This window comes from Vicugna pacos, chromosome 32, assembly GCF_048564905.1.
Source record: "Vicugna pacos chromosome 32, VicPac4, whole genome shotgun sequence".
Taxonomy (NCBI): Eukaryota; Metazoa; Chordata; class Mammalia; order Artiodactyla; family Camelidae; genus Vicugna; species Vicugna pacos.
Window position 1 is genome coordinate 8,152,096 of NC_133018.1, and position 25,983 is coordinate 8,178,078.

General features: G+C 51.2%; 1 protein-coding gene across 4 annotated transcripts in view; it reads left to right on the plus strand.

Annotated features, from left to right (window-relative positions):
- TPST2 (tyrosylprotein sulfotransferase 2) overlaps positions 1-24,866 on the plus strand; it is a 47,523-nt gene extending 22,657 nt beyond the window's left edge. For 3 of the 4 annotated variants that reach the window (XM_072953203.1, XM_072953204.1, XM_072953202.1), the window contains exons 2-7: positions 7,783-7,854; positions 12,418-13,323; positions 16,987-17,185; positions 19,764-19,814; positions 22,659-22,707; positions 24,360-24,866. In XM_072953203.1, the coding sequence (XP_072809304.1) occupies positions 12,482-13,323; positions 16,987-17,185; positions 19,764-19,814; positions 22,659-22,700 (1,134 nt within the window). In that variant the 5' untranslated portion in view covers positions 7,783-7,854; positions 12,418-12,481 and the 3' untranslated portion in view covers positions 22,701-22,707; positions 24,360-24,866. Of the gene's footprint in view, positions 1-4,433; positions 4,603-7,782; positions 7,855-12,417; positions 13,324-16,986; positions 17,186-19,763; positions 19,815-22,658; positions 22,708-24,359 lie in introns of those variants that run through there. The other variant, XM_072953201.1, reaches the window with a different exon arrangement.
- Positions 24,867-25,983: the final 1,117 nt, after the last annotated feature.

Genomic DNA, 25,983 nt, shown 5'->3' on the forward strand with positions numbered 1-25,983 from the left:
GCCCTCTGAGGCAGGCAGTTCAGGCCCATTTTACAGATGAGGAAACCAAGGCTGTTGAAGTTAAAGCAGGCCCAGGTCTCATGGCCCATCCTTGGCTGAGCTGGTAGACTCGCTGGGGACCCGTAGGTAGCAGCAGTAGCTGCAGCCCTCTGCTCTTCCTCCCAGTTAAGCCTCCATCTCACTTACATCCTCCCTGCAGCCTGGTTAGCAAGACTTGCTGGACCCATTTTACAGATGAAGAAACCGAGGCCTAAGGAGAGGAGAGGGCACCGCTGTGGAGTCTGGGGCAAAGGCAGGTGCAACTGCATGCCTGGGGCTCTGTTCACCTTCTGCTTCCCCTTGGGGCCATGTGCACCGTGTGTCTGAGGCCATGGTCACCCCCCACTCCCTCAAGTCCCCAGTGTCCTCCATGCACTTCTGACTTGAGTTAATCTCCAGGGTCACATGCTGGTGTGTGCTGCCGGCGTGGGTGGATGTCGCATTTCTTTCATAATAGTTCTATTGTCTCCGACTTTTATATTCTAAGGAAAATCAAAACACCCAAACCACGTCCCCAGAATATGCCATCAGACTTTTCCACTCATGTTTGTTGGTGGAGGGAGGAAATGGGCAGGAACCAGAAGGAACGGGTGCCCAAGGTCCCCCTGAGGCAGGAGTGCAGCTCCCGGCTCACGAGCCATAGTCCTTGGATGGTCCCCAGGATCCCGGGATTTTGGATGGGAAAAAAAATGACATCTCTGTTTACCCTAATGAACATCTATGTAGGTGTCAGTGTAGGTGACAAATGGCAGTCATCATGGAGTATTTTTTGTTTATTCTGTAAAATTTTATGTTTATTCTATAAAATTCAAGAATTGTAGGAGCAGTGGCAGCTGAGTCTTGGTCACCAACAGAAACCATATATATCAGGGGAGGGCATAGCTCAGTGTAGAGCGTGTACTTAACATGCACGAGGTCCTGGGTTCGATCCCCAGTATGTCCATTAAAAAAATCAATCAATCAATAAACCTAATCCCCCCCCAAAAAAACCAACAAAAAATAAAGTGTTAAAAGAAAACAAACTCAACTTTCTGAAAAAAAAGAAACCATGTATATAACTTCATATCATATTTCTCTTGCTCTAGTTAACTCTGCCTGTCACTCCATGCAAATTACAGTCTTTACAAGGCCCACCCCTCGGTCTGGTTATTCATTGCTTCAATCTAGGAGCATATAGGCGACTCTCACAGCATCTTTTTTTTTTTTAATTTTTTTTCAATTGAAGTTAGTTGATTTACAATATTGTGTTAGTTTCTGGCGTACGACATAGTGATTCAGTTACAGATACATCTTAATCATTGTATTCTTAGCCAGACTTGACTATATAATTGGTCTCCTTTTACTCCTCTGTATTTGATTCCATTGAAAAACACTCTTCTGGGCAGGGGTCCCTAGGTTTCCCCATACGGCTGGTGGGATCTCTAACACCAGAAAGGTCAAAGACCCGATCAGTTGGGCCCTGGTGAGTTCTGCCGCTGCCCGGCATGGCTGTGTGAGCTGGGGACCCGCTTCCCTGTCTGCCTGTCTTATCTGTGGCCTGATCGGAGAAGTGCTTTCTTGCTCTGCATCCTTGTGGGAGGTCAGCAGTGGTGCGGACGCTGCCTGTGGTGGTGCCAGTCTGTCTGTCTGCTGAGCGTGGCCCTGGGCATCCTCTGTGCGGGCAGGTGCTCCTGTAGCCACATGCACGTCCCTGCCCTGGCATCCATCTCCCTCTGCATGGCTCGTCTGTTGCTCTGACATTCCTCCCGACAGGCCTGTGTCTCTCCTAAGAAACAATTAGTGTGAAATTGCAGCTATCACTAAACTCATGCCCGGTGCTGGCCTCACGACAGCCGGCCAGGCGGGCACAGTCTGCATCTTATTCTGGGATGAGGGGAGTAAGGCCCAGAGAGGAGAAGCTGCCGACTCAGGGTCACACAGCTGGCGAGTGGGTGAGCCTAGATTGCACCTGGGCCTGTCAGACTCTTGGTCCCCACGCTCTGACTGTATGACTTCCCCTGCCTGGCCGGTCAGTAGTCCCTGAGTGCTGAATTCAGTGCCCCAGTGTTTCATAGAGCAAGGGGAGGAGCAGCTCCCCAGGCTCCATCTCAGAACTTCCAAATCAGAATATTTGGGGGCAGGACCCAGGAGTCTGTGTCTTAACCATTTCGAGTGATTCTGATGCACATGAAAGTTTCAAACCACTTTAAAGGGAAGAAATAACAGTAATCCAGTAAAAAAGCTCTGAGCGAGCACTGTCAGTCACTTCATTTATTTAATTAAACCTCCCTCCTGCTGTTAGCATCCCCATTTCACAGACGAGAAAACTGAGGCACAGAGCAGTTAGGTAACATGGTTCTCTGCCTCCCCCGCTCCAACCAGGGCTGCACTGCTAGTAATCACCAAAACCAGGACTCAAGCCAGTGTGTAGAGCTCCCACTTCAGTGTTCATCCCCCGACCCCACCCTGAGTCCTGGCAGCTTCTAGCAGAGAAATTGAGATAGGGTTGTGTGTGCGGCGGGTACAGGAAACCCTGGGCCCTGCAAGGTCACCCTGGCCCTTTCCTGTTTATACTCTATCAGGCCAGGCCCTGCGTGTTCCCGAACAGGAAGCCCCAGAGCAGGGGCCGCTCCAGGCGCTGGGGGCAAGGCTGGGGAACTGGAGCCAGGAGGCCGAGCCGATCAAGGCCCTGAGCAACCACGTGACCTCAGACATGCATGGCCCCCATTTATGTGCTGGGTAGCGTAGGTGTTTGGGGTAGTGGTTAAGAACTTGGCTTCTGACATCAGACAGATCTGGGTTTCAGGTCAGTTTCCGCTCATTCCTCTCTATGTGACCTTGAGCTGAGCACTTGACCTCTCTGAGCCTCAGCTTCCCCCGCTGTCAAATGGGCTAATAATAACGCCTCCCCCCCGCCAGGTTGTTGTTAGAGGCAAAACATACGTCAAAGCTCCAGGCACACACAGGTCTCTCTCCCTAAGTGTTACTTGGCGGCAGACCAGACACGGGCTGATTCCCCGTGTGTGCCTGCGCTTTTATTGAAAAAAAATCAACCGTTTGTTTTTCTGAGTTGTCCACTTTTCTCTCACTCACCCAAGGCTGGCCACCTGAGTCCTCCCACTGGCCCTTCCGAGATGGGGTCTAGAACCCAAGTACATACTGGCTCCCACAGCAGCTCCTGCATTTGTGTTTTGTGAGTTTGTCCAAGTTCCAGGGAGGAGCGCCCATGGATCAGGGGCCTGACTCGCTGGCCAGCGGACATCGAGCTCGGCACCTGATTTTTACGATCTTGACTGGAACCCAGCCACGTGCGTTCCTTGATGTGTCCTCTCCGGCTGTTTTTTGGGCCACACAGGCAGAGTGACGTAGCCGCGACAGACCCTTGGACCCAGGGGACTGAAATTGTTGGCTCTCTGGTCTTTCACGGAAGTTGGCCGACCCCACCTCACCAGGCCATTGGCTTCTTAGTTTTTGTGTTCTTTCAGTCTTCATCCATGTGCCTGGTGGCAGTGATCAGAATATTTAATGCTCATGTTTTTGCAATCCGTTCTAGGCATGATGGATGTTATGGAATTCCTCACAGCTCTGTTTGTTCCAATCTTGTTCCCATTTCTTAAATGAGAACACTGAGGCTCAGAGAGCTGGATTGACCTAAGACACCCAGCCTCTGAGTACGGGGGTGGTGACGTGACCCCCTCCCTCATCACTCCCCAGCCCCAGCATGTGCTGAACTGGGCCTCAGAGGGGGAGGCAGGATGGCATGTGGGGGCCCTGCTTTGATCATTTTAGGTAAAAATGCATAGGTAGCCAGGAAGGGGCGATCCTGGATCTGGGAGCCTGGGCTGTGGAGAGAGAGAGAGGGAGATTCTAGCTTGCCTCCTTACCAGCTGTGTGGCCTTGGGCAGGTGAACCCGCCTCTCTGAGCCCCAATAAAGAGACGGTTAATAAGGGAGTGTCAGATGGCGTGATGGAGAGGGGTAGCGCCGACAAAATCCAACGATACATTTCGAACCCTTAGCTCAGTGCCTGGCGTACAGTACGTGCTCGGTAACTGGGGGCTAGTACTTCTAAGGCAGCATGCCAGTCTGCTTTCTTTTTTCCTCTTAAACCGCCCCACATGCTTTTTTTGCTCAAGCCTCATCTAAAGCCTTGGAATTATTTTGTTTCCTCTCCTGCTTGCCCCACTGGATTCTGGCAGACTTTTCTTGGCTGGCTGCCCTCTAGAGTGGGTCAGAGATGTCTGATCCCCAGGGACCCCACCCAAGAGAACTCCAGTCCACCCCTACCCCCACCCCTGACTCTGGGCAGGAGGTTTAGAGCTTGGGATGGTGAGGTCAGCGGGCCCCCCAGCAGGGTAGGTGGTTGCCAGGGTGATGGAATGTTTGGGAGCTGGTTCCCACAGAGAGGGCTTGCAAGGCTGATGGCTGAGCTCTGGCACTTGCGTGGGGTCCCCCTCCCTGGTTGCTCTGTAAGGGCGGTGACCTGCCTCCTGAGCTGGCATGGCATGCTCCGGCCCTCCTTCCCCTGTCCTGGGACCGTTGATCTGCTGGGCTTGGGGAAATCCTGCTGAGTTAGAAAATTCACGTGAGTCTGACCCCCTAGGGCCTGTCTCCTCTCCCATCCCAGGCGTGGCCTTCTAAGCCTTTATCACATGCTGATTCCTTGCTCCCCACGAGAATGTCATCTCCGTGAGGGCAGAGCCCTTGTGTGCTGCCCTGGATGTGTTCCAGCAACTTGGTCACTGCCTGGCATGTAGAGCATGCTCGAGAAACATCTGTGGACTGAATGAATCTGGGCCGAGGGGCCGCTCCCCCTCCGTCCCTTCCAGCAGTCGTTCAGGACAGCCCATGGGTCAGGGGAAAGAGAGAGTGATGCCCCCCCACACCCCACCATCCTCTCCTGCCGGGCCCATCTTCTGAACCATGTGACATGAGACCAAGGATGTTATCATGAGGACAGAGCCCGGTTTGGAAACTCGCTTTGGGGGGCTTCTGTGAATCACGTCAACTTTCGGGTCTTCCATCTCCTCATCTATCCAATGGAGACGAGTATCCCTGCCTTAGAAAGTTCAGCTGAGGATGAAATGAGAAAATGAAAGCCAAAGAGTGAAGAGCAGTCGCTGTGTGCCAGGCGGTGTTCTAACATTTCCTAAGTTCTTGACACTTCCCAGTACTCCTGTGAGGCCAGTTCCTCACTTACACTGGCCACATTTCAAGTACCCAGATGCCACATGTATTGCTGTCACCCCCATTTTACAGATGAGGCAACTGAGGCTCAGAGAGGTTAAGTGACTTGCCAAGGTCACACAGCCAGTAACTGGTAGAGCTGGAATTTGAGCCCGAGCAGTCTGACGCCCTACTATGCTTGGCATATAATTCAAAAACTAATGGTCATTTTATTGTTTTATTATATAGATAAAAACAAAAGTTTGTTTTTAGGAGAGAAATATTATCACCTCCCACCTGAATGCCATCCCTGGTGGCATTTTGAGTCTATTCCCTTCTCATCTTTTTTTCTTACCTGTGGTTTGTGTTCGCTGCTTGGGTTGGTCGACTTTTCGGCATCGTGGTGGACCCACGTGGGCCTTTGTCATCCCCCAATTAGAGAACCAAGGTGCTGCCTCCCTACCCTGCCCTGCCAGTGGGCTGTAGTGAGGGTGAAACGAGGTAGGGCGTGGAAAGGCCCAGGTCTGGTGTTAAATATACAGTGGTGCTTACTAAATGCTGAGGTTCCTCCTACAGGAAAAGGAGGGCTCATTGACACTCCCCACTCCCCTGTACCTCTCCCTTGTCTCCTGAGTCGTCACGGGCCAACAGAACTTTGTGCAAATGGTGGGAATATTCTAGAAGAGGGGCCCGCAGACTTTGTAAATGTCCAGATAGTAAATATTTCAGGTTTTGTGGAACACGTAGAGTTTTGATTGCTGCTGCATCTCCCCAGCCCCTCCTCCTCCTCTTTCCCTTAAAAACAAAGTGTGAAAACCAGGCTTAGCTCGCAGGCCATACAAAACAGGCTGAGGGCTGGATGTGGCCCATGGGCCACAGTGTGCTGCCCCCCTCCAGGGACAGCACTGTCCAGGGCGGTGGCCACCCTGGTCTCCTCTGTGACCCCTGGCTGGGCTCTACAGCGTGACCAGCGCAAGCAAGGAGCTGAATTGTAGATTGTATTTAATTTTACTTAAGTCTAAATGCCAACCTGCGGCTGGTGCGCCCTGTTGGACACGCAGCTGTAAGTGACTGAAGGCCGACAGCTCTGTCCCACCGCCCTGAAAAGGGGCCGTGGGAGCTGCCCGGCTGGCAGGCTTCTTGAACTCTCTGGCATTTCAAGGGCTGCCTGAGGGCGGCTGGGCCTGAGCCATCTTGTCTCCGGAAGATCTTTAAGTGCTCTGGTCCCTAATTGCCTTTTTTTCTTTTTTGTTCCAAGAGCCAGGCCTGTCTTCATTGGCCACCCATGTCCCCGTGTATTCCGTAGCTGGGAGAAGGGATGGGGGTGGGAACCCTTCTCCTCCTGGGTTTAGATGTCCTATAATCAGGTTGGTATTTCAAGGGTAGAAAAAAAACCTGTATAGAGGCAAGGAGTGAGCAAATAGGAAGGGAGAGAGGACCAAAGAAACGGAGTAACAGCCTACACCCAGTTTATTTCTATCACACCACAAATAAAAACAATCACTGAGGTTTTTGAGTACTTGCTGTTACCTTAAACCTCCCATTAGCCCATTTTACAGAATAGGAAAACTGAGGCTCAAAAGAGCAACTCTCTAGGTAGTCGGGGAGTCATCCAACTCCAGGGCTGCATCCTTAACCACCCCCACCCACCTCTTGGAATAGGACTAAGAGGAGGGGCGTTGAGCCTGAGACTCTGTGAGTGAGTCTTTGAAGTGATTTCTGCTGCTGAGCCTCAATTTGCCCATCTGTAAAATGGGAGAAGGTGAGGGTTGGACTAAAAATCCACACTCCCCTACCCCAAAATGGTGAGGACACAGCAGTGAGATGTACACAAGGACTCCCTTGATTCCACATCAGCCAGCCTTCACACCAGACCCCAGTGAGCTCATGGCCCCATTCTTCTAACACAGCGGTTAAGACCTGAGCACCAGAGTCCCACAGATCTGGATGGCGATCCTGGTTCCCAGAGTCGGTTGCTCTTCCTCTTGGTGTCCTTTTCTCACCTGTAAAATTGGGATCATTGTGCTTTCCTCGTAGGGGGTTAAATGGCCCAAGCAGTCACATGGTAGGCGTTTGGTCAGTGTTAGGTGGCGGCGGCAAGGTGTTGTTCAGTTCCGGGGGGGCGCCATCTTGATCATAGGCTAGGTACGCGGTGCCCTTTGGAGTTGGGCAGTGCACAGCCTGTTCAATGTAACCAGCCTTCCTAGATGGTGACTAGTGATTGAGTGGTGGTGGTTGTTGCTTCTTATATTTACTTTTCCTGAAGTCCAGGGTCAAGAGGAAGGGAGAGCCTGGTTGGCAGAGACCCACTACTCCCCAAGGCAGCAGTGCCTTTGCTCAGATCCTCATCTCACACCTATCTGCCTGAGATGTGGGCCAGTTCATTCCCTGGCAGAATCCGTGAATTTAGACCCCAGCTGTGACATCATGGGCTGAGGTGGCCTGTCTCTGTGCTGCTGTTCATCCTCCAGAGTGCTTTCCCCCCAAAGCACTGTCGGGTGCCCTTGGGAAGCCAGGCATTCCCCCTCTGCCCCTCTGAGGGGGCACAGCCCCTCTGCATGGCACCTACCCTAATGCAGCATCTCATCTGCCTTTGCAGGGCTCAGCCGGTGGACAGTCCTGGCCAGCAGCTGCGAGGGCTAGAGCCCAGGGATGAGTGTGCCCAGGGGAGGTAAGTGCTTCTCGAAGGTCCCCCAGAGTCCCGGCTCCTCCAGAGACACCTGCACGCTCCCAGCCTCCATGACTGACCACCAAGCAAACTCCTCTGGGCATCCCTCTCCCCTGTTCCAAATCTGTGCTAGACAAAGCTGCACCCCCGGAGTGTGGAGAGGGCGGGCCTCTGCTCTTCCTCACCTCCTGGGAAAATGACTCTCCTGGTGGATAGGAGAAGGCTGAGTCCCAGAGCTGGCAGGGACTTACCTGGCGTAACTGAGCCGATTCAAGGCACAGCCGGAGTCCAGACCCTGTCTGCCGCATCTCCCAGTGCCACTGACTCAGCACTTCACCCCAGAGTTCCCTGAACCCCGTCATCGCTCACCAAGGAAAGGTTGTTATCATCCCCCTTTTATGGAGGAGAAAACAGAAACTCAGCAAGGTGAAGTCCCTTGTCCCGCGCTCCAGCTCACAGGTGGCCGAGGCTGGATTTGCACCTGGGGCTGTAAGGCTCCAAATCTGAGGCTCTCAGCCACCTCCTCACTGCCAGGATGCCAGACATCTCCCTCGGCACGGTCCAGCCGGGTGGTGGGGTGGAGGGCAGGCCCGGGTCCCTGGGCCGGGTGGAGTCTCTGGTTCTGGGTGACCAGGAAGCTGCCTTCTGCTTCGTAGGTTCCCAGCTGCTTTCCCTCTGCCAAGTCGCCCTGCTTTTGCTTCTCAAGCCGCTCTCCAGGCCTCTGCTGTCTCCTGCTCACAGCTGACCTGCCCGCTTTGAGTCATTTTCTCCCGGTGGCAGAGATGGGCCCCTCGCTGGGTCATGTCCAAGGACAGTGACCAGCTTGGCCTCAGCCTGCTCTGACCCAGGCCTGCCGCTCTGGCTGTGCAATCCTGGGCAAGTTGCCGCTTCTCTCTGAGCTGCTTGCCGGCGCAGGGCATCCCTACCCGAGGTGGTGGAGAGGAGCCCGCTAAGTGGTGCCTAGAATAAGCTTGAGCAGAGTACATGCTCAGAGAACGTAAAAACGCAACTCAGGTGCTTGGTTTTGAAGTCCTGTAGCCAAATGAAGGATCAGTCTCAAGCAAAACTTGTGAGTTGATAACATTTTTATTTATTTACTTTTTTGGTGGGGGTAGGTAATTAGGTTTACTTTTTTTTTTAATCGAGGTGCTGGGGACTGAACCCAGGACCTGGTGCATGCTAAGCACGCGCTCTACCACTAAGCTTTACCTCCCTGTCTTGGTAACGTTTTGAAAAATTCTTTCTATCCCTTCTTCCAGGCCTTTCCCCTTAGTATTTAGTACCCAGATCACTTCCAACCCCAAACATAAGCTCAGGAGTACACACACACACGCACACACACACGCACACACATACATGCACACACACACGCACGCACACACACGCACACACGCAGGCAGTGGCAGGCACACTTTATCTATCCTGTCTGGAAACAACTTTCCCAGATTATCCCCTTTCCTCTGTGTCTCCTCATCCCCCATCACCATCTGTTCCCAAATGCTCCAGTCTCTCACTCCCCACCAAGTGTCAGGAAGAAAGGGAGATGGTGCTAATTCAAGCTAAAGTGTGATTGACAGTCCCCCAGGGGCATTGACACCGAAGTCATAATCCTTGGCAGAATTCTAGTCTCAGGTCCGTGGGGAGAAGTTCAGTGAGCTCTTAGAGAAGCTGAGGGCTCCTTGGAGGGATATCTGAGTGACTGTATGTCCCGCCCAGCCTGCCTTCCCCCTGAAAGTAGCCGTGGAATTAGATTTCCCCATCCCAGACCTAAATCCGGAGCACCCATGAAAAATGGCAACAGTTTCAGCAACATGATAGGTGCAAATTTCTGGGGAGAAGGGCACCAGCTATCTGATGCTCAGAGGAGCCAGTGACCCCTGGATGAGACTCCCCTTTGCTTTGTCAGTTGCTTCTAGAGCCTTCACCGCAGCCTTTGAGGTCAGTGGACCCACCCCTCTTTGCAGCTGAGGAAACTGTGGCTTCGATGGAGGAAGTGAGTCTCCCAAAGCCACATGGCCAGGAAATGCCAGGGCCTCTCAACAGCTTCGCCCCTGGGCCTGAGCCTGTGCGCGTCTTCAGCTTTGATGTTTATTTTCCACTTGCTCCGGCCCCAGAGGCCCCAGGCAGCCCGGGCCTTTGTGGGTGGATTGGTCCAGCTGCACACCAGGTCCTTTGGAGATTTCGGCTGAACCTCACATCTGAAGAGGAAAGCCGTCTCTCCACTCCCTTCGCTCCGGACCCTGCACCCTTCACTGGATCACTTGCAGCTCCCCATTCGTGCTGGATTCTTTCCTGCCTGTGACTTTGCACTGGCTGTTCCAAAGGGAGCAGCCTTCTCTCTTTCTTCCACCCGGCTATTCAGAGCTCCACCTGTCCACTGCTCAGGATTCAGCAGGAAGGCTGCCTCCTCCAGGAAGCCTTCGCTCACCCACACAGCTAGAACCCAGCAGCCCCTTCCCAGGTGTGGGTCCACTATGTGGGTAGACTTGGTGGGGTTGAGGCTGCGTCTCTTAGCTCCATAGCCCAACTCTCCCCACACAGTAGGACCTTATGAACTGTTGGAATAAATCAATAACCAATGATCATGGCTAATATTCCTTCACACGCTTCCTACGTACTGGGTACATTATTAAATTCTTTCATCATGGCCCTTTGAGGTTAACACTCTTAGACCCATTTTACAGATGAGGTTCAGAGAAGGAAAGTCTGTGCCCAAGCTCACACAACCACACAGGAAGTCGCAGAGCTGGGATTTAGACCCAGGCCTGTCGGCCTCCTTGAATGCCCAGAGACCTCAAGCCCTTACTTTGAGTCTAGAAGGAGGTAGGAGAGGAAACAGAGGTTGTGAAACAGCCGGGGTGGGGCAGAGAAGGGCTGGGGCGGCCCGAGCGGGCTGCGTGTCCGTCCAGCGTCTGAGCCTGCACCTTCTGCTTTGGGCTTAGGTTTCGTAGTGGAGGGGCCTTGAGGGTAAACTAGGGAGGAGGGCAGATCTGACATTTGAGTGACTGGAGAAGGGGTGGCTGGGCTGGGTGGACCCCTGCTGTTGGAAACCAGCCCCTACCTAAGGAATTTGCATGGAAGTCCAATCTTTGTTAGTGGCACTGGGAGGGGTGAGGAGCGTAGGCTCAGGGTCATAATTCCTGTCCTGAGTCCTCCCCTCCCTCTGTTCCCACATCACCCCCACAGTCCCGGCATCCCTGAGTCTCCCCAGGATGCCGGCCAGCAGGAACCTCCTCCCTGACCTCCCCACCTCCATTCTCACCCCTGCAGGCCCTCTCCTCAGGGGCTGCCTTTAGAGTAAGTCCAGCCCTTCTCCGTCCCCTGAGGACATGCCTGGCAGCTGCATTCCACTTTCCCCCTCCCTCCCCTTGGTCCCCAGCAGGCTCCTCTCAGGTTCTTGAACACCCCAAAACCTCTCCTATCTCGAGGTTTTGCACTCTGTTTCCTCTGCCTGCATCACCTTTCCCATACATCTTCAGCCAGTGCCTTCTCGGCTTGGATGTCATCTCCTCTGAGAAGTCCTCCTTGACTTCCCTCCTCCTTCCCCTACTTGATCCCTCTCACAGCGTGCAGCTCACTTCTTTGCAAGCCATTATCACGCTCTGGCTATAACTTGTGTACCATTTGTATCCCCAGCTAGGACATAAGCTCCTTGACACCAGAGGCCTGGCTGCCTCGTCCATGCTCCTGTCTCCAGCCTTGAGCAGGTGCCTGGCACTTTTTAGTGCTTTGTAAGCATTGACTGAGTGAGGACTGAATGAATGGATTCTGGGACTCTCGAAGAAGCCCAGACCAGGATATTTTGCACCTTCTGAAAAGCGTCTCCTGCAGAGGCAGCGTGTTGTCACTCAGAGCAGACACGGAGCCGGCTGTCCAGGGTCGGAATCACAGACTCCAGCTTGGCCGCTTCCCAACTGGGTGACTGTGAACCACCTCTCCAGACCCTGGTTTCCACCTCTTTCTCCTATAATCATTTCACAGCCCTTGATCTGTGCCAGGCCCCCAGCATTTGGTCCAGGCACACACCAGAAGTATTTATTGAGCACCTAGTAGGTACCGGGCTCTGTGGTTGGAGCTGGGGAGACAGCTGTAAACAAAACAGGCAGAAACTGTCCTCAGCACACGGCTCTGCTGCTGAGATGTGACATTCTCATGCTTTATAATTTTCCATTTTAAGTAATTTCCAAGAACTTGATTCCAGTAAAGTTCATTTTAAAATAATGATTGCTGTTTCCATTTATCAGACGAGGAAACTGAGGCATTGAGTGATTACAGACCTGGGCCAGGTCCCACAGCTAGGAAGTGGCCAGGAGGGATTTGAACCCAGGCCCTGCAGCTCCAGCCCCCTTGGGGCTAATGGCACTCAGCCCTGGGGTTGCTGGAGAGTCTCAGGTTAAGATGGATGAGGTGCCCAGCACAGCGCCAGGCACGTGGTGAGCGCACATCCAGCTGTTCTGCTGGGAACATCACCATCCTCCCATCATTGCTGTTACTGGGGTCTGTATGGCGAGGCACCTGCAGCCCGCAGGCCTCCCTGACCGCATGCATGTCCCTCTCTCTCCCCAGATGCGAGCCCCGCGGGCCTCCCTCTGACCTGTCGCTGAGGCACGCCCCCCGCCCCAGGCCCAGCATGCGCCTGTCGGTGCGGAGGGCGCTGCTGGCAGCTGGCTTCGCCCTGGCCCTGGTGCTGGCGGTCCAGCTGGGGCAGCAGGTGCTGGAGTGCCGGGCGGTGCTGGGGGGCCCGCTGGGCCCCCGACGGACCATGCAGCCGGAGCAGGAGGACCTGGTGATGGTGGGCACGGACCACGTGGAGTACCGCTACAGCAAGGCCATGCCGCTTATCTTCGTGGGGGGCGTGCCCCGGAGCGGCACCACGCTGATGCGCGCCATGCTGGACGCCCACCCCGAGGTGCGCTGCGGCGAGGAGACCCGCATCATTCCCCGCGTGCTTGCCATGCGCCAGGCCTGGTCCAAGTCCGGCCGGGAGAAGCTGCGGCTGGACGAGGCGGGCGTGACGGACGAGGTGCTGGACGCCGCCATGCAGGCCTTCATCCTGGAGGTGATCGCCAAGCACGGTGAGCCGGCCCGCGTCCTCTGCAACAAGGACCCCTTCACGCTCAAGTCGTCCGTCTACTTGTCACGCCTGTTCCCCAACTCCAAGTTCCTGCTGATGGTGCGGGACGGCCGGGCCTCCGTGCACTCCATGATCACCCGCAAGGTCACCATCGCCGGCTTCGACCTCAGCAGCTACCGCGACTGCCTCACCAAGTGGAACAAGGCCATCGAGGTGATGTACGCCCAGTGCATGGAGGTGGGCAAGGACAAGTGCCTGCCCGTGTACTACGAGCAGCTGGTGCTGCACCCCCGGCGCTCCCTCAAGCTCATCCTTGACTTCCTCGGCATCGCCTGGAGCGACGCTGTCCTGCACCACGAGGACCTCATCGGCAAGCCCGGGGGCGTCTCCCTGTCCAAGTGAGTGGCGCCCCCGCCCTCCGCTCAGACCCCTGGTCCTGGAGTCAGAGGCATTTGGTGGGCAGGTCAGCTCTGCCCCTCCATGCTGTGTGGCCTTGGCCAAGTCACTGTGCCTCTCGGAGCCTCCTCTGTCGTCATGGAGACGATCTGAGAAGAGAGGGGTTAAGAGCAGATCCTTGAGCCAGATCTACCTCATAGCTCTGTGGTGTTGAACAAGCCGCTGTACCTCTCTGAGCCTCAGCCTCATGATCACTCCTTTCTTTTCTGAGAGAAGCAGCCAACTTTGAATATGCTTTGTAGTCAGCCATGGTGAGTAAAGGCTATATAGCTCAAGGTTGAGAGCCCAGATTCTGAAACCAGGCTGTCTGGGTTCAAGTCCCAGCTCTGCCACCTCTTAGCTGTGTGACTTTGAGCAAGCGATTCAACCTCTCTGTGCTTCTAGTTCCTCATCTGCCGCATGGGGATACAGTCTCTCCACCTGCTGTTCACAAGTGTGAACATCAAATAGGTTAAATACCCAGAAAATGGGTTCATAACATCTAAAGTTAGGTGCTGTAAGCCCCAGTATCGGCAGTTTAGTGCTGACCTGGCTTTTACTGGAGTACGCATCGGCCTCCCCAGTGCCTTCATTTATTGAGTGCCTGCTGTGGAGCCAGCACTGAATTAAGCCCCCAACAATCATTATCCCTTTAATCCCCATAGCAAGCTAGGGCATATTTGCTGCACTTATCCCCATTTTACAGATGAAGAAACTGAGCCTCAGGAGAAGTTACTGGCCTAAGGCCACATAGCTAGCAAAGTGTGGTGTCAGGATTTGCACCCAGGTCTGCTGGACTCTAGGGCGTGGATGCATCCTCCCTCCCCCTTCTGTCCCTCGTTGACTGCCTTTTTCCTTTGGGGAGGCCATCCCTCTCTGGAGACCCAGAGCACTGGAATGGTGCAGGACCAGAGTGAGTCGGGCCATCTTTGTCTCTAGCCTGGTCTGGTACAAGCACCCGCAAGAGCCCAGTGGAAGGGTGGGCCTTCCCGGGACAACGCCTCTCCTTTCTTTCATGGCTGGACCCTCTTAGGCTCCATCCCCGGGAGCTCCTGAGCCCTGAGCTGAGCTGGGAGCTGACAGCAGCTCTCCCCTGGCAGTGAAGTGCCCATGGGCTGGGTCCTCCGGCCTATTGGTGCTGGAGCCAGGATTTTGTCAATCATCATGACGAAACATCAGATTACCGAAGAAATGCGTTCTGATTGTAGGAAGTTGGGGAAATACATAAAACAAGGAAGAAAAATAACCCATGGTCCCACCACCCGGATTTTGGTGTGTGACCTGCTGGTCCTTGGTCAGGGCATCTTCATAAAACCAGAGGCCTGCTGATCATGTGATTCTGTAACCTTTCTTCACTTTGTAGTTGGGGCCACTTGCCCATGGCCCCCAGCACTCTGCTGCGACATCATTTTGAAGGGCTCCATAATACTCCACCACATGATCCCCGTATTCTATTTAACTTCTCCTGTTGTTGGATAGTTTGGTTACTGACTGGCTCCCGTCCATGTTCTGTGACGCGTCTACGTGATTTCCGTCTCATAAAGTCCTGGAGACACAAGGCTGGTGGCAAAGGCCGTGCACCTGTTTGATCATGGCGGGTAGGTTCTCTGTGAATGTCTTTGCAGCGAGCATTTTGCTGTAAAAGACAAAATAATTGGCTGACTGGCAGCGTTGATTTCATGACCCTAGAAAATGATAACATGTCAGTTTCAGCAGCTCCTTCAGCGAGCTCAGTCATCCCTCCTCACCTGTCAAAACCGAAAACATACCGAGCTGTGGCACGTAGAAAAGGGGCAGCTTGCCAGTTCACAGTGGTCTTCGAGAGCATCAGTGATCGATTCGTCAGTGGTTCGATTTAGCCAATTTAGAAACAACGGCTTGCTCTCTCCTGCCGTCTTCACCAGCTTTATCACACAGTGTTAGGAGTTGGAAACCAAAGAAGAATCAAGCTCTTTTATCCCCTCAAAAGGAAATGGTTACCTGATGCCTGACGAGTGTGAGCGTCTGGAAAATGGTGAAAATTCTAACAGAACCTGGCCTACATTAGCTCCCTGAAGGATTTGCAGAAACTGATCTGTTACCATTTTCTAGTCTAAGGTGTCGGCCAGTTATTTTATCTTTTATGGCAAAATGGCCTTGCGGCCAACCAGGGTGGGATGAAACTGCCTGTGGCAAAGATGTTTACAGAGAAGCTACTTAGAGCTGTATTCGGGATTTTTGGCACCCTGGTTAGAGTTGAGCTTTAAATCCAGGTCTGCAGACTCCAAATCCGTGTTTTTCCCACCAGTCCGCACCCTTTCACCCTCCCCAGTCCCCTCCTTCTTTTACTACATCTGTTTTTTTCTGTTTCTTCTTTTCCACATTATCTCTTAGTTGGATGGAAACATCTAGAAGTAGGTCTTCCATCCTAGGAGTTCCCCAGCCCCCATCCTGTATAGCTTCCGAAGTGTAATTGGTAAGATCTTCGTGGTTCAGATGCCCTGTTCTATGGGAGAGTAAAGAAGCATGTAGAAAATGATGGTGGTTCTGTTCTAAGAGCAAAACACTAAAAACAGTCTAACTGCCCGTCTTTAGGGGAATGGAAAAAGAATGAGGTACTGAGTGAGGGGAAAAAACCCTACAAACCAATACTATATATACCATATAATTTCTGGGTTTATTTTTAATTTTTTTGGAGCAGAGAAAGGTTTATTACTGGGCTGACCAAGCAGAATGGGTAACTAATGCTCAAAACCCCCCAGACTCCCTGAAGGGTTAATTCCTGGTTTTAAATCTGCAAACAAAACTATAGACTTGCGGTGGAGGGGATAGCTCAAGTGGTAGAGCATATGCTTTGCATGCGAAAGGTCCTGGGTTCAAGCCCCAGTACATCCATTAAAATAAATAAACAGAAAACCTAATTACCTCCCATTCCAAAAAACAAAAAACAAACAAACAGATTTTCTATGTATACGTGTGCAGGAGAGAGAGAGAGTTACCACTTACAGAGACCTTACAATGTACTAGATACTCTTATCAGTAACTCAGTTACTACCCAGAACAGCCCAGTGAGGTAGATACTGGTTATGAGTCCCATTCCATAGATGAGGAAACAGGCTCAGAGAGGTTTAGCCACTCTCCCAAGGCCACCTAGCCCCGCTTGGTACAGCTGGCATTTGCACCAAGGTAGTCTGGCCCCCGAGTCTGCACTTAGTCGCTTGGCTTTTAAAAGCACAGAAAACCGATTGAAAGGATGTGCTCCAGAATGCTCAGGTCAGGTCCCTGTGGGGAGCTGATGGACTCAGAGTGATGACCACGGGGACTCTGAGGCCATTTATAAATATTTCTCAAGAACAAAATACCCATCCCAGTCATATACATAAAACGTTATTTAAAAAAAGGCAGAGAGCTCAAGGAAGCAGAATTTTAGCACCACCAGTGTGCACTGCCCAGCGCTTTCTGCCAGCTTCCCACCGCTTGCTCTTCTCCCCGTTGCACAGAGCAGGTATGATGAGGCCAAGTAACTTGCCCACATTCTTAAAGTTGATGACGGCCAAGCGGTCTGGGGGCCAGGTCCCCCCAACCTGTTCTGCCCAAGCACCATCTGGGTCTGCCCCTGCCCCATCCAGCCTGTCCTCTCTCCCCAGGATTGAGCGATCCACAGACCAGGTCATCAAACCCGTGAACCTGGAAGCTCTCTCCAAGTGGACCGGCCACATACCCAGGGATGTGATGAGGGACATGGCCCAGATCGCCCCCATGCTGGCTCGGCTCGGCTACGACCCCTATGCAAACCCACCCAACTACGGCAATCCTGACCCCATTGTCGTCAACAACACACACCGGGTGAGTCCACCTGCATGCCTGGAGATGTGCGCTGGGGGTGCAGCAGGGGTGGAGGCTCTGGCAACCTGAGAAAACATTTAGTCTCTGATTCCTAAGCAGCTGGCTTGTTTCTATGTCATGGACATGGGGAATTGTGTGACTGCTTGTATTTCCATTTTTGCCTGGGCCACAAGGAAGCTCAAAACCAACTGGCAGTCTGTCTCTCATTCTCTGTAGCGTCTAATAGCAGGCCCATTTGTGCACTGATTTCATCCTCTTTCTCTCCTCTGATTTACCCTTTCTGTCCTGTTTCCCTGGCTGTTTGTTCATCTGTTTGTAAAGCATTTTAAGACTGGGTGTAAATAAATCAACACTTGGTCCCGTTCTTGCCCCCAGGAGGTTTAATGCTGATTTCGCAGACAAATGTGAGCTTCTGACAGTTTGAAGTGCTTTCTAAGTTCCCCTGAGTGTAGGTGGTCAAGAGGAAATGACTTTGAGAAGATGTTTTTGAAGCAGAAAAGTAGGTGCTGGGTTCTGACTTCCTCAGAGACACGAAGTTAATGAAAATATCTGAAAATGGGACCCAGGCCTGAGGAAGAGCCCTTCTAGCCTTAGTTAGTAAGATCTGGTGTTTTCATTTAAGCTAAAGCTTGACATTTCTGAACACATGGTGATTTTAGAAAGCAAAGTGTTCTTTATTTTTTTTTTAATTGCACTAAAATTTTTTATTGCAGTAGCCTATTAGTTTCAGGTGTGTAAGATAACAACTTGATATTTGTATACACGGCAAAGTGATCATCATGATGAGCCTAGTTACCCTCTGTCACCAGAGTTCCCAAATATGCACTACAGTATTATTAACTGTAGTCACCGTGCTGTACTTTACAACCCTGTGGCTCAATTTTTCTATGGCTGGAGAGTTGTGACCTCTTGACCCCCTGCACCCGTTTCCCCTCCCTCCCAACCCACTGGTTCTTGTATTGAATCATTCAATTCTCAGTACCTTCATTAAAAAGTTAATTATATAAATAAACAAACCTAATCCCCCCCCAAATAAACCCAAACAAATAAAACAAAACAAAACAAAAGAAATCTGACTAGTGAGATGTGATGAGTCCAAATTGAAAGGTGCTATGTATTAAGTGTGAAACACACACTGGGTTTTGAAATCCTTGTACCCCCCCCCATAAAAAAGCATGCATAATTTCTCATTCGTCATTTTTATATTGATTACGTAGGGGAAGGAAGACTTCTCCCTTTTTCTTTTCTAGGTTCTTTGGCTGGCCTGATAATTAAATTGACATAAGACAGATTCACAGGAAGGAAAACAAATTTAATATCGTACAGACAATTAAAATATGAGATTCAACAGAAGTGATCAAAGCAGGCATCTTTTATACCTTTCAGACAAAGAAACAGTACGTTTGTGAAGAACTGATAAGACAAAAAAAATTTAGGCTTGGGATGGTAAATTAGTGAAGAATAACAAGGTTTGTTTACGCAGCCTTTTCGGCCCAGAATTCTCCATCCCTGGTGATAAGGATGCCTGTCTCCCATGCAGGAGGGAAGTCTTCCATGGGGGAGATTTATTTCCTGCTCTGAGAGCCACAAAGGAGGGTGAGAGTATCCTTCTTACAGTGGCTGTTTCAAAATAATTAATAATGCCAAAGTGGTAGACTTGGGGGCAACCTGCCCTGAACCCCATCAATTACATGTTGAAGTATTAATACTTTAGATACAGCAGGGTAAATTTTTAAATATCACTAGAATTCATTTCACCTATTTCTTTCTCTTTTTTTAATGTGGCTACTAGAAAATGTAAAATTACAGAGTCGTTTCACATTCCATTCCATTGGACAGCGCTGGTCTATCCGGTGCCTTGTATTTGGGAGAGAGTGGGAAGGCCTGGAGTTTTCTGGTTCCTACCTCAGGGCCTTTGCCCTAGCTGTGTCCTCTGCCTGGAATGCTCCTTCACAGCTCAGCCTGCGGGTTTTCCTTGTCCCTCAAGTCTCAGCTCAAAGGTCACCTGTTCTAAGAGCCCTGTTTTGACCACCCACTTAAAAGAGGCCCCCCCAATCATGCCCAGTCACATCCCTTTGTCTTCCTCCCCTCCTAGCACTTCCCATGGTTTGATGTTCTTGTTTATTTGTGTTTATTGCTGCTTGTGGATCGTCTGCCTCCTCCCTACTCTAGAATGGAAGCTCCAGGAGAGTGGAAATTTTAATTATCTAGTTAATGTTGTGCCCCTCAGAGCTTAGAATAATGCCTGGAATAAGAAGGGTCAATGAATATTTGTTGGATGGATGCATGGATGAGTAGATGGATAGATGGATGGGTGGTAGGTTGGGTGGATAGATGGATGGGTAGGTGTGGGTGGGTGGGTGGGTGGAAGGATGGAGGGATGGATGGATAGGAAGGTGGGTAGATGTATAGATGGAAGGATGGATGGATGGGTGGATGGATAGATGGCAAAGTTAGGTGGGTGGATGGATGGATGGATGGGAGAGTGGATGGATGGGTGGATAGGTGTGGAAGTGATGGACTGAATTTTATTTTTGGATTATTTCGATGACAGTGATTTTTTTCCCCTCTTTCTTAGGTCTTGAAAGGGGACTATAAAACACCAGCCAATCTGAAGGGATATTTTCAGGTTAGAAACCCCGGGGGGATTCTGAATCTGGTTTAGCCCTGTCCAGTAGCTTGCTATATGCCCTTGGATACTTAACTTCTGTAAGGTGGCTGATGGGTTCCCCATCAGAATATTGGGTGGGGGTGGGAGTGGGGCCAGAGGCTCTTAAGTGTCTGAGCTACCTGGGCCATATCTCAGCAGCCCTTCCGCCCGAGCCCCTTCCTTCACCCTGTCCCTGGGCTTGAAAGCAGTTGGAGGGGCTTGGTGGGGACTTTCTGTCAAACTTTGTCACAGGCCTTAAATTCAGCCTCATTTAAAGTGGCAGTTCCCGAATCACCCAGTGCAAAAATTTCATCAGTACAAAAAAATGAGGGTCATGTGAGGCGGGTGTGTATGGGAATGTAGACATAATACACTCCTGTGTCCCCACACATCCCCACGGCCTGGCGTCCCCGTGTCCGTGGGAGGCTGTGCTTGAATCTTGTTGAGAAGAACCGCTCCCTGGACCGCCATTATAGCCGTCCGCCTTTTGCTGCCAAAGTGTTCCTTTCTAAATGAAGAGGTGGCACTCAAATCAGGAGTTTCAGTGTGTCTGTGTATTTAACTTGGCAAATGAAGAGTAGGCCACAATCCCCAGTTTAATCATCAGACTCACGAAGTCACATGGCTGGGGTCCTGCACATCTTGATTGTCTGGGGGATGAGTCCGCACTCCCTTTGTGGGAATCAGAAACCCATCTCTTGCCACTGTGAAAAAAATGTTGCCAGAATTAGTCAGCGCTAATTTGTTATTTGTTTTGACCGGAAAGATGATGTAACAGGAACAACAGACAGAAGTGAGGTGAGGGCAATTAGCCACCATCTAAAACGCTTCTCATTTTTACACGTTATTTTCTTGCCCACCCGGGTACACGTTTGCATTCGTTCTAATTCTATTGCACAAGCTGCTTGGTTTTGCTTTCCTTTTGTTTTTCCGTCTTTGGGGTCTCCCTGTTATTTCGGATGCATAGTATTCTCTGGAACGCATTATTTGCCACCAATTACTTAACTGTTGCCCTGAGATCATTTGCAATTTTGGTAGTATGGCGAAAGATGTCATGTACCTATCACCCTGATTTTGCCCCTCTTCTGTGGAGCGAGGGCTGGGGAAGCCCTCTAATGAATCTTTCCCATAGAATACGTTTTTAAGGCGTGGAATCAGTGGCTGGCAGGGTCCAGATCTTTCTGAGTCTCTTGAACAACAAGGCTAAAATTGTTTTACAAAAGAGTTGGACCGGTTTACACTCTCCTGCACTATCTGGTGTATTCAAGATATCTAGCTGGCCTGACTGGTTTTTGCTCTATTAGGTGCAAAATATAAAGGAATGGGGTATGCTCTGTCATCAGCGCTCCCACTCTCAGGAGAGCTGCCTCGCAGATTACCTCGAACCCCTACTTTCCACCCTCATCTGTCCCCCACTGGGCACGTGACCTCACTCAGGGTATTGCAAAAATTGGAAACAGTCTTAGGACAACAGGTGAGTAATGGTGGTGCCTGTGTCCTACAGAATACTGTGTCGCCATCCAAAATGGTAATCGTGAAACCCCAAAGGTGGGGCAACAGGGAGCAAGCAAAACAAAGCGGCTCACACTTTAGAATCGCAACTCATGGAAAAATGTCTGCTCAAGCCTTATAAACGCCACACGCCCTCTCCCTTCCAGGTCTTTGCTGTTCCCTCTGCCAGGAATGCTTTTCCACTCAGATCTGTGCATGACTGGCCTCAGTTTCAGTTTTAAGATCTTTGCTTATGGGGTGTTTTCCAGCACCAACCACCAACTCTCTCATTCTCTGGATACCAACTGGGTGTTGCATGATTCAGTTCAGTTCTGACACCAATTCCCAGAGAGAGCGTCTGACCCCACAGGTTGAGGACCCAGTGCCACAAGACTGTCCCCACTTCAGATACCTGGGCTACCCACATTTCTGCCTGGCCAGCCACATACCTGGGGGTGCCCCGACCACCCCCCCACAAGTTTGGTAATTGGCTAGAACAATTCAGTACTCAGGAAAACACTTCACTTCCTATATTACCGGTCTATCATAAAGGCTATGTAATTCCGGGAGGGAGGGCCAAATGGCGGGGATGCGGTGTGGGGCGGGGTATGGGGGAAGGCGCAGGGCCTCCAGGCCCTCTCTGCCTGTACCACCCTCCCAGCGCCTCCATGAGTTCCCCAGTCCCGAAGCTCTCCAGACCCCGTCGTTCAGGGACTTTTGAGGCGGTTCCATTCAGTAGGTGTGACTGATTAAGTCATCTGCCATCGGTTATTGATCTCCAGCCCCTCTCCCTTCCCCAGAGGTTGGGGTTGGTGGGGGAGGAGGGGAGCATGGACATTTCCAACCCTTTGATGTGCCTTGGCCTTTCTGGTGCCAGGAGGGGGCTGCCCAGCCACCAGTCATCTCATTTGCATACCAAAGATGCTTTTTATCACTCAGGAGATTCCAAGAGTTCTAGGAACTTTGTGCCAGCAACCCAAGGCAAAGATCAAACGTGTAGTTTTCATCACACCACAGCTTAAATGTCATCCCCTGGTAGTGGCCTTGCCCAACTGCTGTGTGTGAAGTAGCCCGGGACCAGTCACTCATATCAGCCCACAGTACTGCCTGGACTTGATGGCATCCTGTGCACGTGTCTGCTGAGCAGTCTCTCCCACCATGGTGTGAGCTACGTGAGACTAGGACGGGGTCTGTCGTGTTCACAAGAGCCCCAGCACCTGGCACGTAGTACATGTGCAGCAGATACTCTATGAGGGAGTGTGCGCAACTCAGCGATGCGGAGGGCGCCGCCACCTGACCCTGACCTGTGCTCTGTGTGTTGTCTTTCTCCAGGTGAACCAGAACAGTACCTCCTCCCACTTAGGAAACTCATGATTTCCAGGTGGGTCTGCGGACTTCGCTGGGGCTCCGGCCACTTCTGAGCCCAGGAGCCACTTAACTCCCGAAAAGCTCCCTGGGGGAGGAGCGGCCACCAAGGTGGGCTGACCCAGCCCCATCCGGAGGTTTCCATGGTGACAGCCTATTTATAGAATCAAGGCTTAGTCTCTGAGCTCTGGATCAGGAGTGGGGGCAGGGATCAATGCTGAACCAACCAGAAGAAGGTTTGCCTGGCACTGGTGGGGGGAGGGGACAGAAGACCAGTGTGACAGGGGGCTTCTAGAACCATTTTGCACAGAATGCTGTCTGTCAAGCCAGCCTCTATAATCAGCATCGGCTTCGCCCAGAGCAATTAATGTTCTAATCACAGTCACAAGCAGTTCTGGTCTAAGAACAGCCCAGACTGCATTGGGCCAGGTGTTCCTCCAGGGTTACTCATTTAACCCTCAGCATCCCTGGGAGGTGGATGACACGACTTTCCCATTTTATGAGGGAGAATACCAAAGCCCAGAGAAGGCCTTTGACTTGCCCAAGGCCACACAGCCACCAAAGGGCAGAATTCCCTCCACAAGTCATCTCCCTCAGGATTTGCTTTTAATAAGCAATGTTAAGTGCATATTTATCCATCCCTTTTTGGCTAAGGGGTAGGGAAACAGGTTCTGAACTTGGGAAGTCAAAGATTTAAGAACTCACTCCAGACTTCTCTTGGCCTCTGTTTTCCCCATCTGGAGAATGGGTTCTTACCTTCAAGGGTGGTTGTAATGAAGTGAGCCCAGGTGGGAGTGCTGGGCCCCTGCTGTGGACGTGGGCACTGGAGTTAAGGCTCCAACGAGTGAGCTCACTTCCTCACGCCCCACCAGCCTTTCTGATCAGGTGCAAGCAAACCTGGGGGGACTCAGAGAGGCCAGAACCAACCTGCTGGGGTATTTTCCCTATTCTTTTAAGCTGTAAAAGAGCTTCTAGCCTCAAGTTTATTTTTAGTTCCTTTATCTTGTTTGGTTTTTTTTTTTTAAGTAAATAGCATATTTAAAATTTTTTCTTGAAATCCACTTTGCACCAGCTCACAAGGCTGGAGATGCTAAGTCACTGTCATCACCCGGGGTTTCCTGTCTCAAGCTGTGCTGAGATCCAGGACTTCTGTTTCATTCCAAAGAAAGGGATCCTCACATTGAAAGCAGCCTTTTTCCATGTGTCTCCCCAGCTCAGTTCCCCTCACTCCTGCAGATTCATTAGTCCAACCCTGAACCTTCTCGTTGACAGAAGCCAGATATATTCTTTGCTTTACTGTTTAGATGAGGTATCATGGACAGGGTGCTTTGGCTAGTCCCTGGTAGAGAATTGCCCTTGAACAAAGGCTGCCCCTTCCCTGGACTCCAAAAAGTCACTGGCACTTTTCACATATCATTGCCATTTGCTCTTCATAAATCAGAAAAGTGTGTCTTTGAGGTCAAGTGGCAGCAGGTTGAGGGGTGGGTAAGAACCCAAGAAACGTATTTAAATGTAAATTCTCTCCAACCCTCTGGGATGGAATAGAAAATCTCACAAGCTCATGTGAATGCATGAAGACCATCCCTTCTGTAATCACACGTATAAATATAAAAGCTCTATTTCGGAATTGTTACTCTGGGCCTAACGCCTGTTTTTCTCCCCTCTCAGATCTCTGCAAATGGCTTTGTTGCCGGAAGAGAAGAAACTTTGCATTCGAGTGGAAATCGGACCTCTAATCCAAGCATATTGCTTGCTATTAATCGCCAAATCTGGACAGCTCGTGAGAAATGTATTTGCATATATTTGCAAAAAGCTGAACATTGAAAACTTAACCTTAAAACACTCTATCTTAGGACAATCCGGGGTAGAGAAGCAACAGTGTGGAAGAGTTCGGCTTTTGAAACTTAGATATTTTATATGTTTCCCCCTCGAGAACTTTTTCTTTTGAAGAAAGGGATTTGCCATCCTCCTTAATTTGCAGGACCACCGTGGTGGCTTTGTTTGCTGGGACAAGGCCCACCACCCGTGCCTCTCCCATTAACCCTTAACTTTTGAATTCAGAGAATCTATTTAAGAATTTAATATATGAGGCTTTCTTTGATTCCTCCTCAGTTCTACTCAGTTTCACAGAGGAAAAAAAATATATATTATTTGAATCAACTGAACAGGGACTCATTTGTCCATGCCTTGCTTTACAGAGTGAGTAGATTTTTTTCCCTCCGTGTTGAGTTTTGTCAGGTGGATTGATGGTGAGCCAAGGCTGGAGAACAGGTCCACGCAGGGCACGGCTGAACTCCTGTGTCGAGGATCCCCAAGGCCACCCCTGGGTGAAACGATTTGCTAGAAAGACTCAACAGATCTCAGAAAACCAGTTGGACTCATGGTTACGGTTCATTATGGTGAAAGGATACAGATGAAAGTCAGCAAGGGAAAAAGGCGTCCGGCCTCGTTCGCGGCACAGGGCGGAGTGCAGGAGAGCTCAGGCACCAGCCCCCACATGTCCTCTCCTGGTGCGGTCTGACGGATGAGCATAATTTTTCCACCAGTGATGGGTGACCACATGCACGAAGTATTGCCAGGCAGGAAGGCTCACCGGGGCCGTGGTGGGCAGCATTTTTTACTGGGCATCAGTCACAAAGCTGTGGGACAGCCAATGACTGCCCTTAGTTTCTTGGTCTCTAGCCCCTCCAAAAGTCAAATGATACACAGCATGACCCGAGACTCCCCCGTCACCATAAATCACACCGTTAACATAGACTCTCTGGCTTGGTGTGGCGCAGGGTCCTAGGTATATACAAAGACATTCTTATCAGTGAGGACATCCCAAGGGCTCAGAGATGAGCTCCCAGGAACTGGTCACGGGCCAGGCCTTTGCTTGGCACGTACAGGGTTTGAATTCTCCAAGCCTGCCGAGTTAGGCCTCAATTGCACAACCCCCAAATGCTTAGGGATCAGCCGGACCCAGAACGGTTTCATATCTTTAAGGGCTAAATGTTTTGCCCACTCTATCTTGCCTTAGCTCTGATGATAGCAGTGGGGCTTTGGGAAGGCAGTGACTCACAGGGGCGTGGAGTGTGGGAGTCAGGCCATGGACCAGCTGTGTGGCTTGAGCCTCTGTTTCTTCATCTGTAAAATGGGGAAGTTAGAACTTCCTGGCTCTACTGGGAGCGGCTGATGGGTGACATGGGTGGTGGTGCCTGGGATGTGATGAGCCTGCCGTGTGAGGCAGCTCTTGTCTCTCCTTGTCTTGCGACAGCAGTGGGATGGGCAGTTGGAGCCATGGACACTGGAA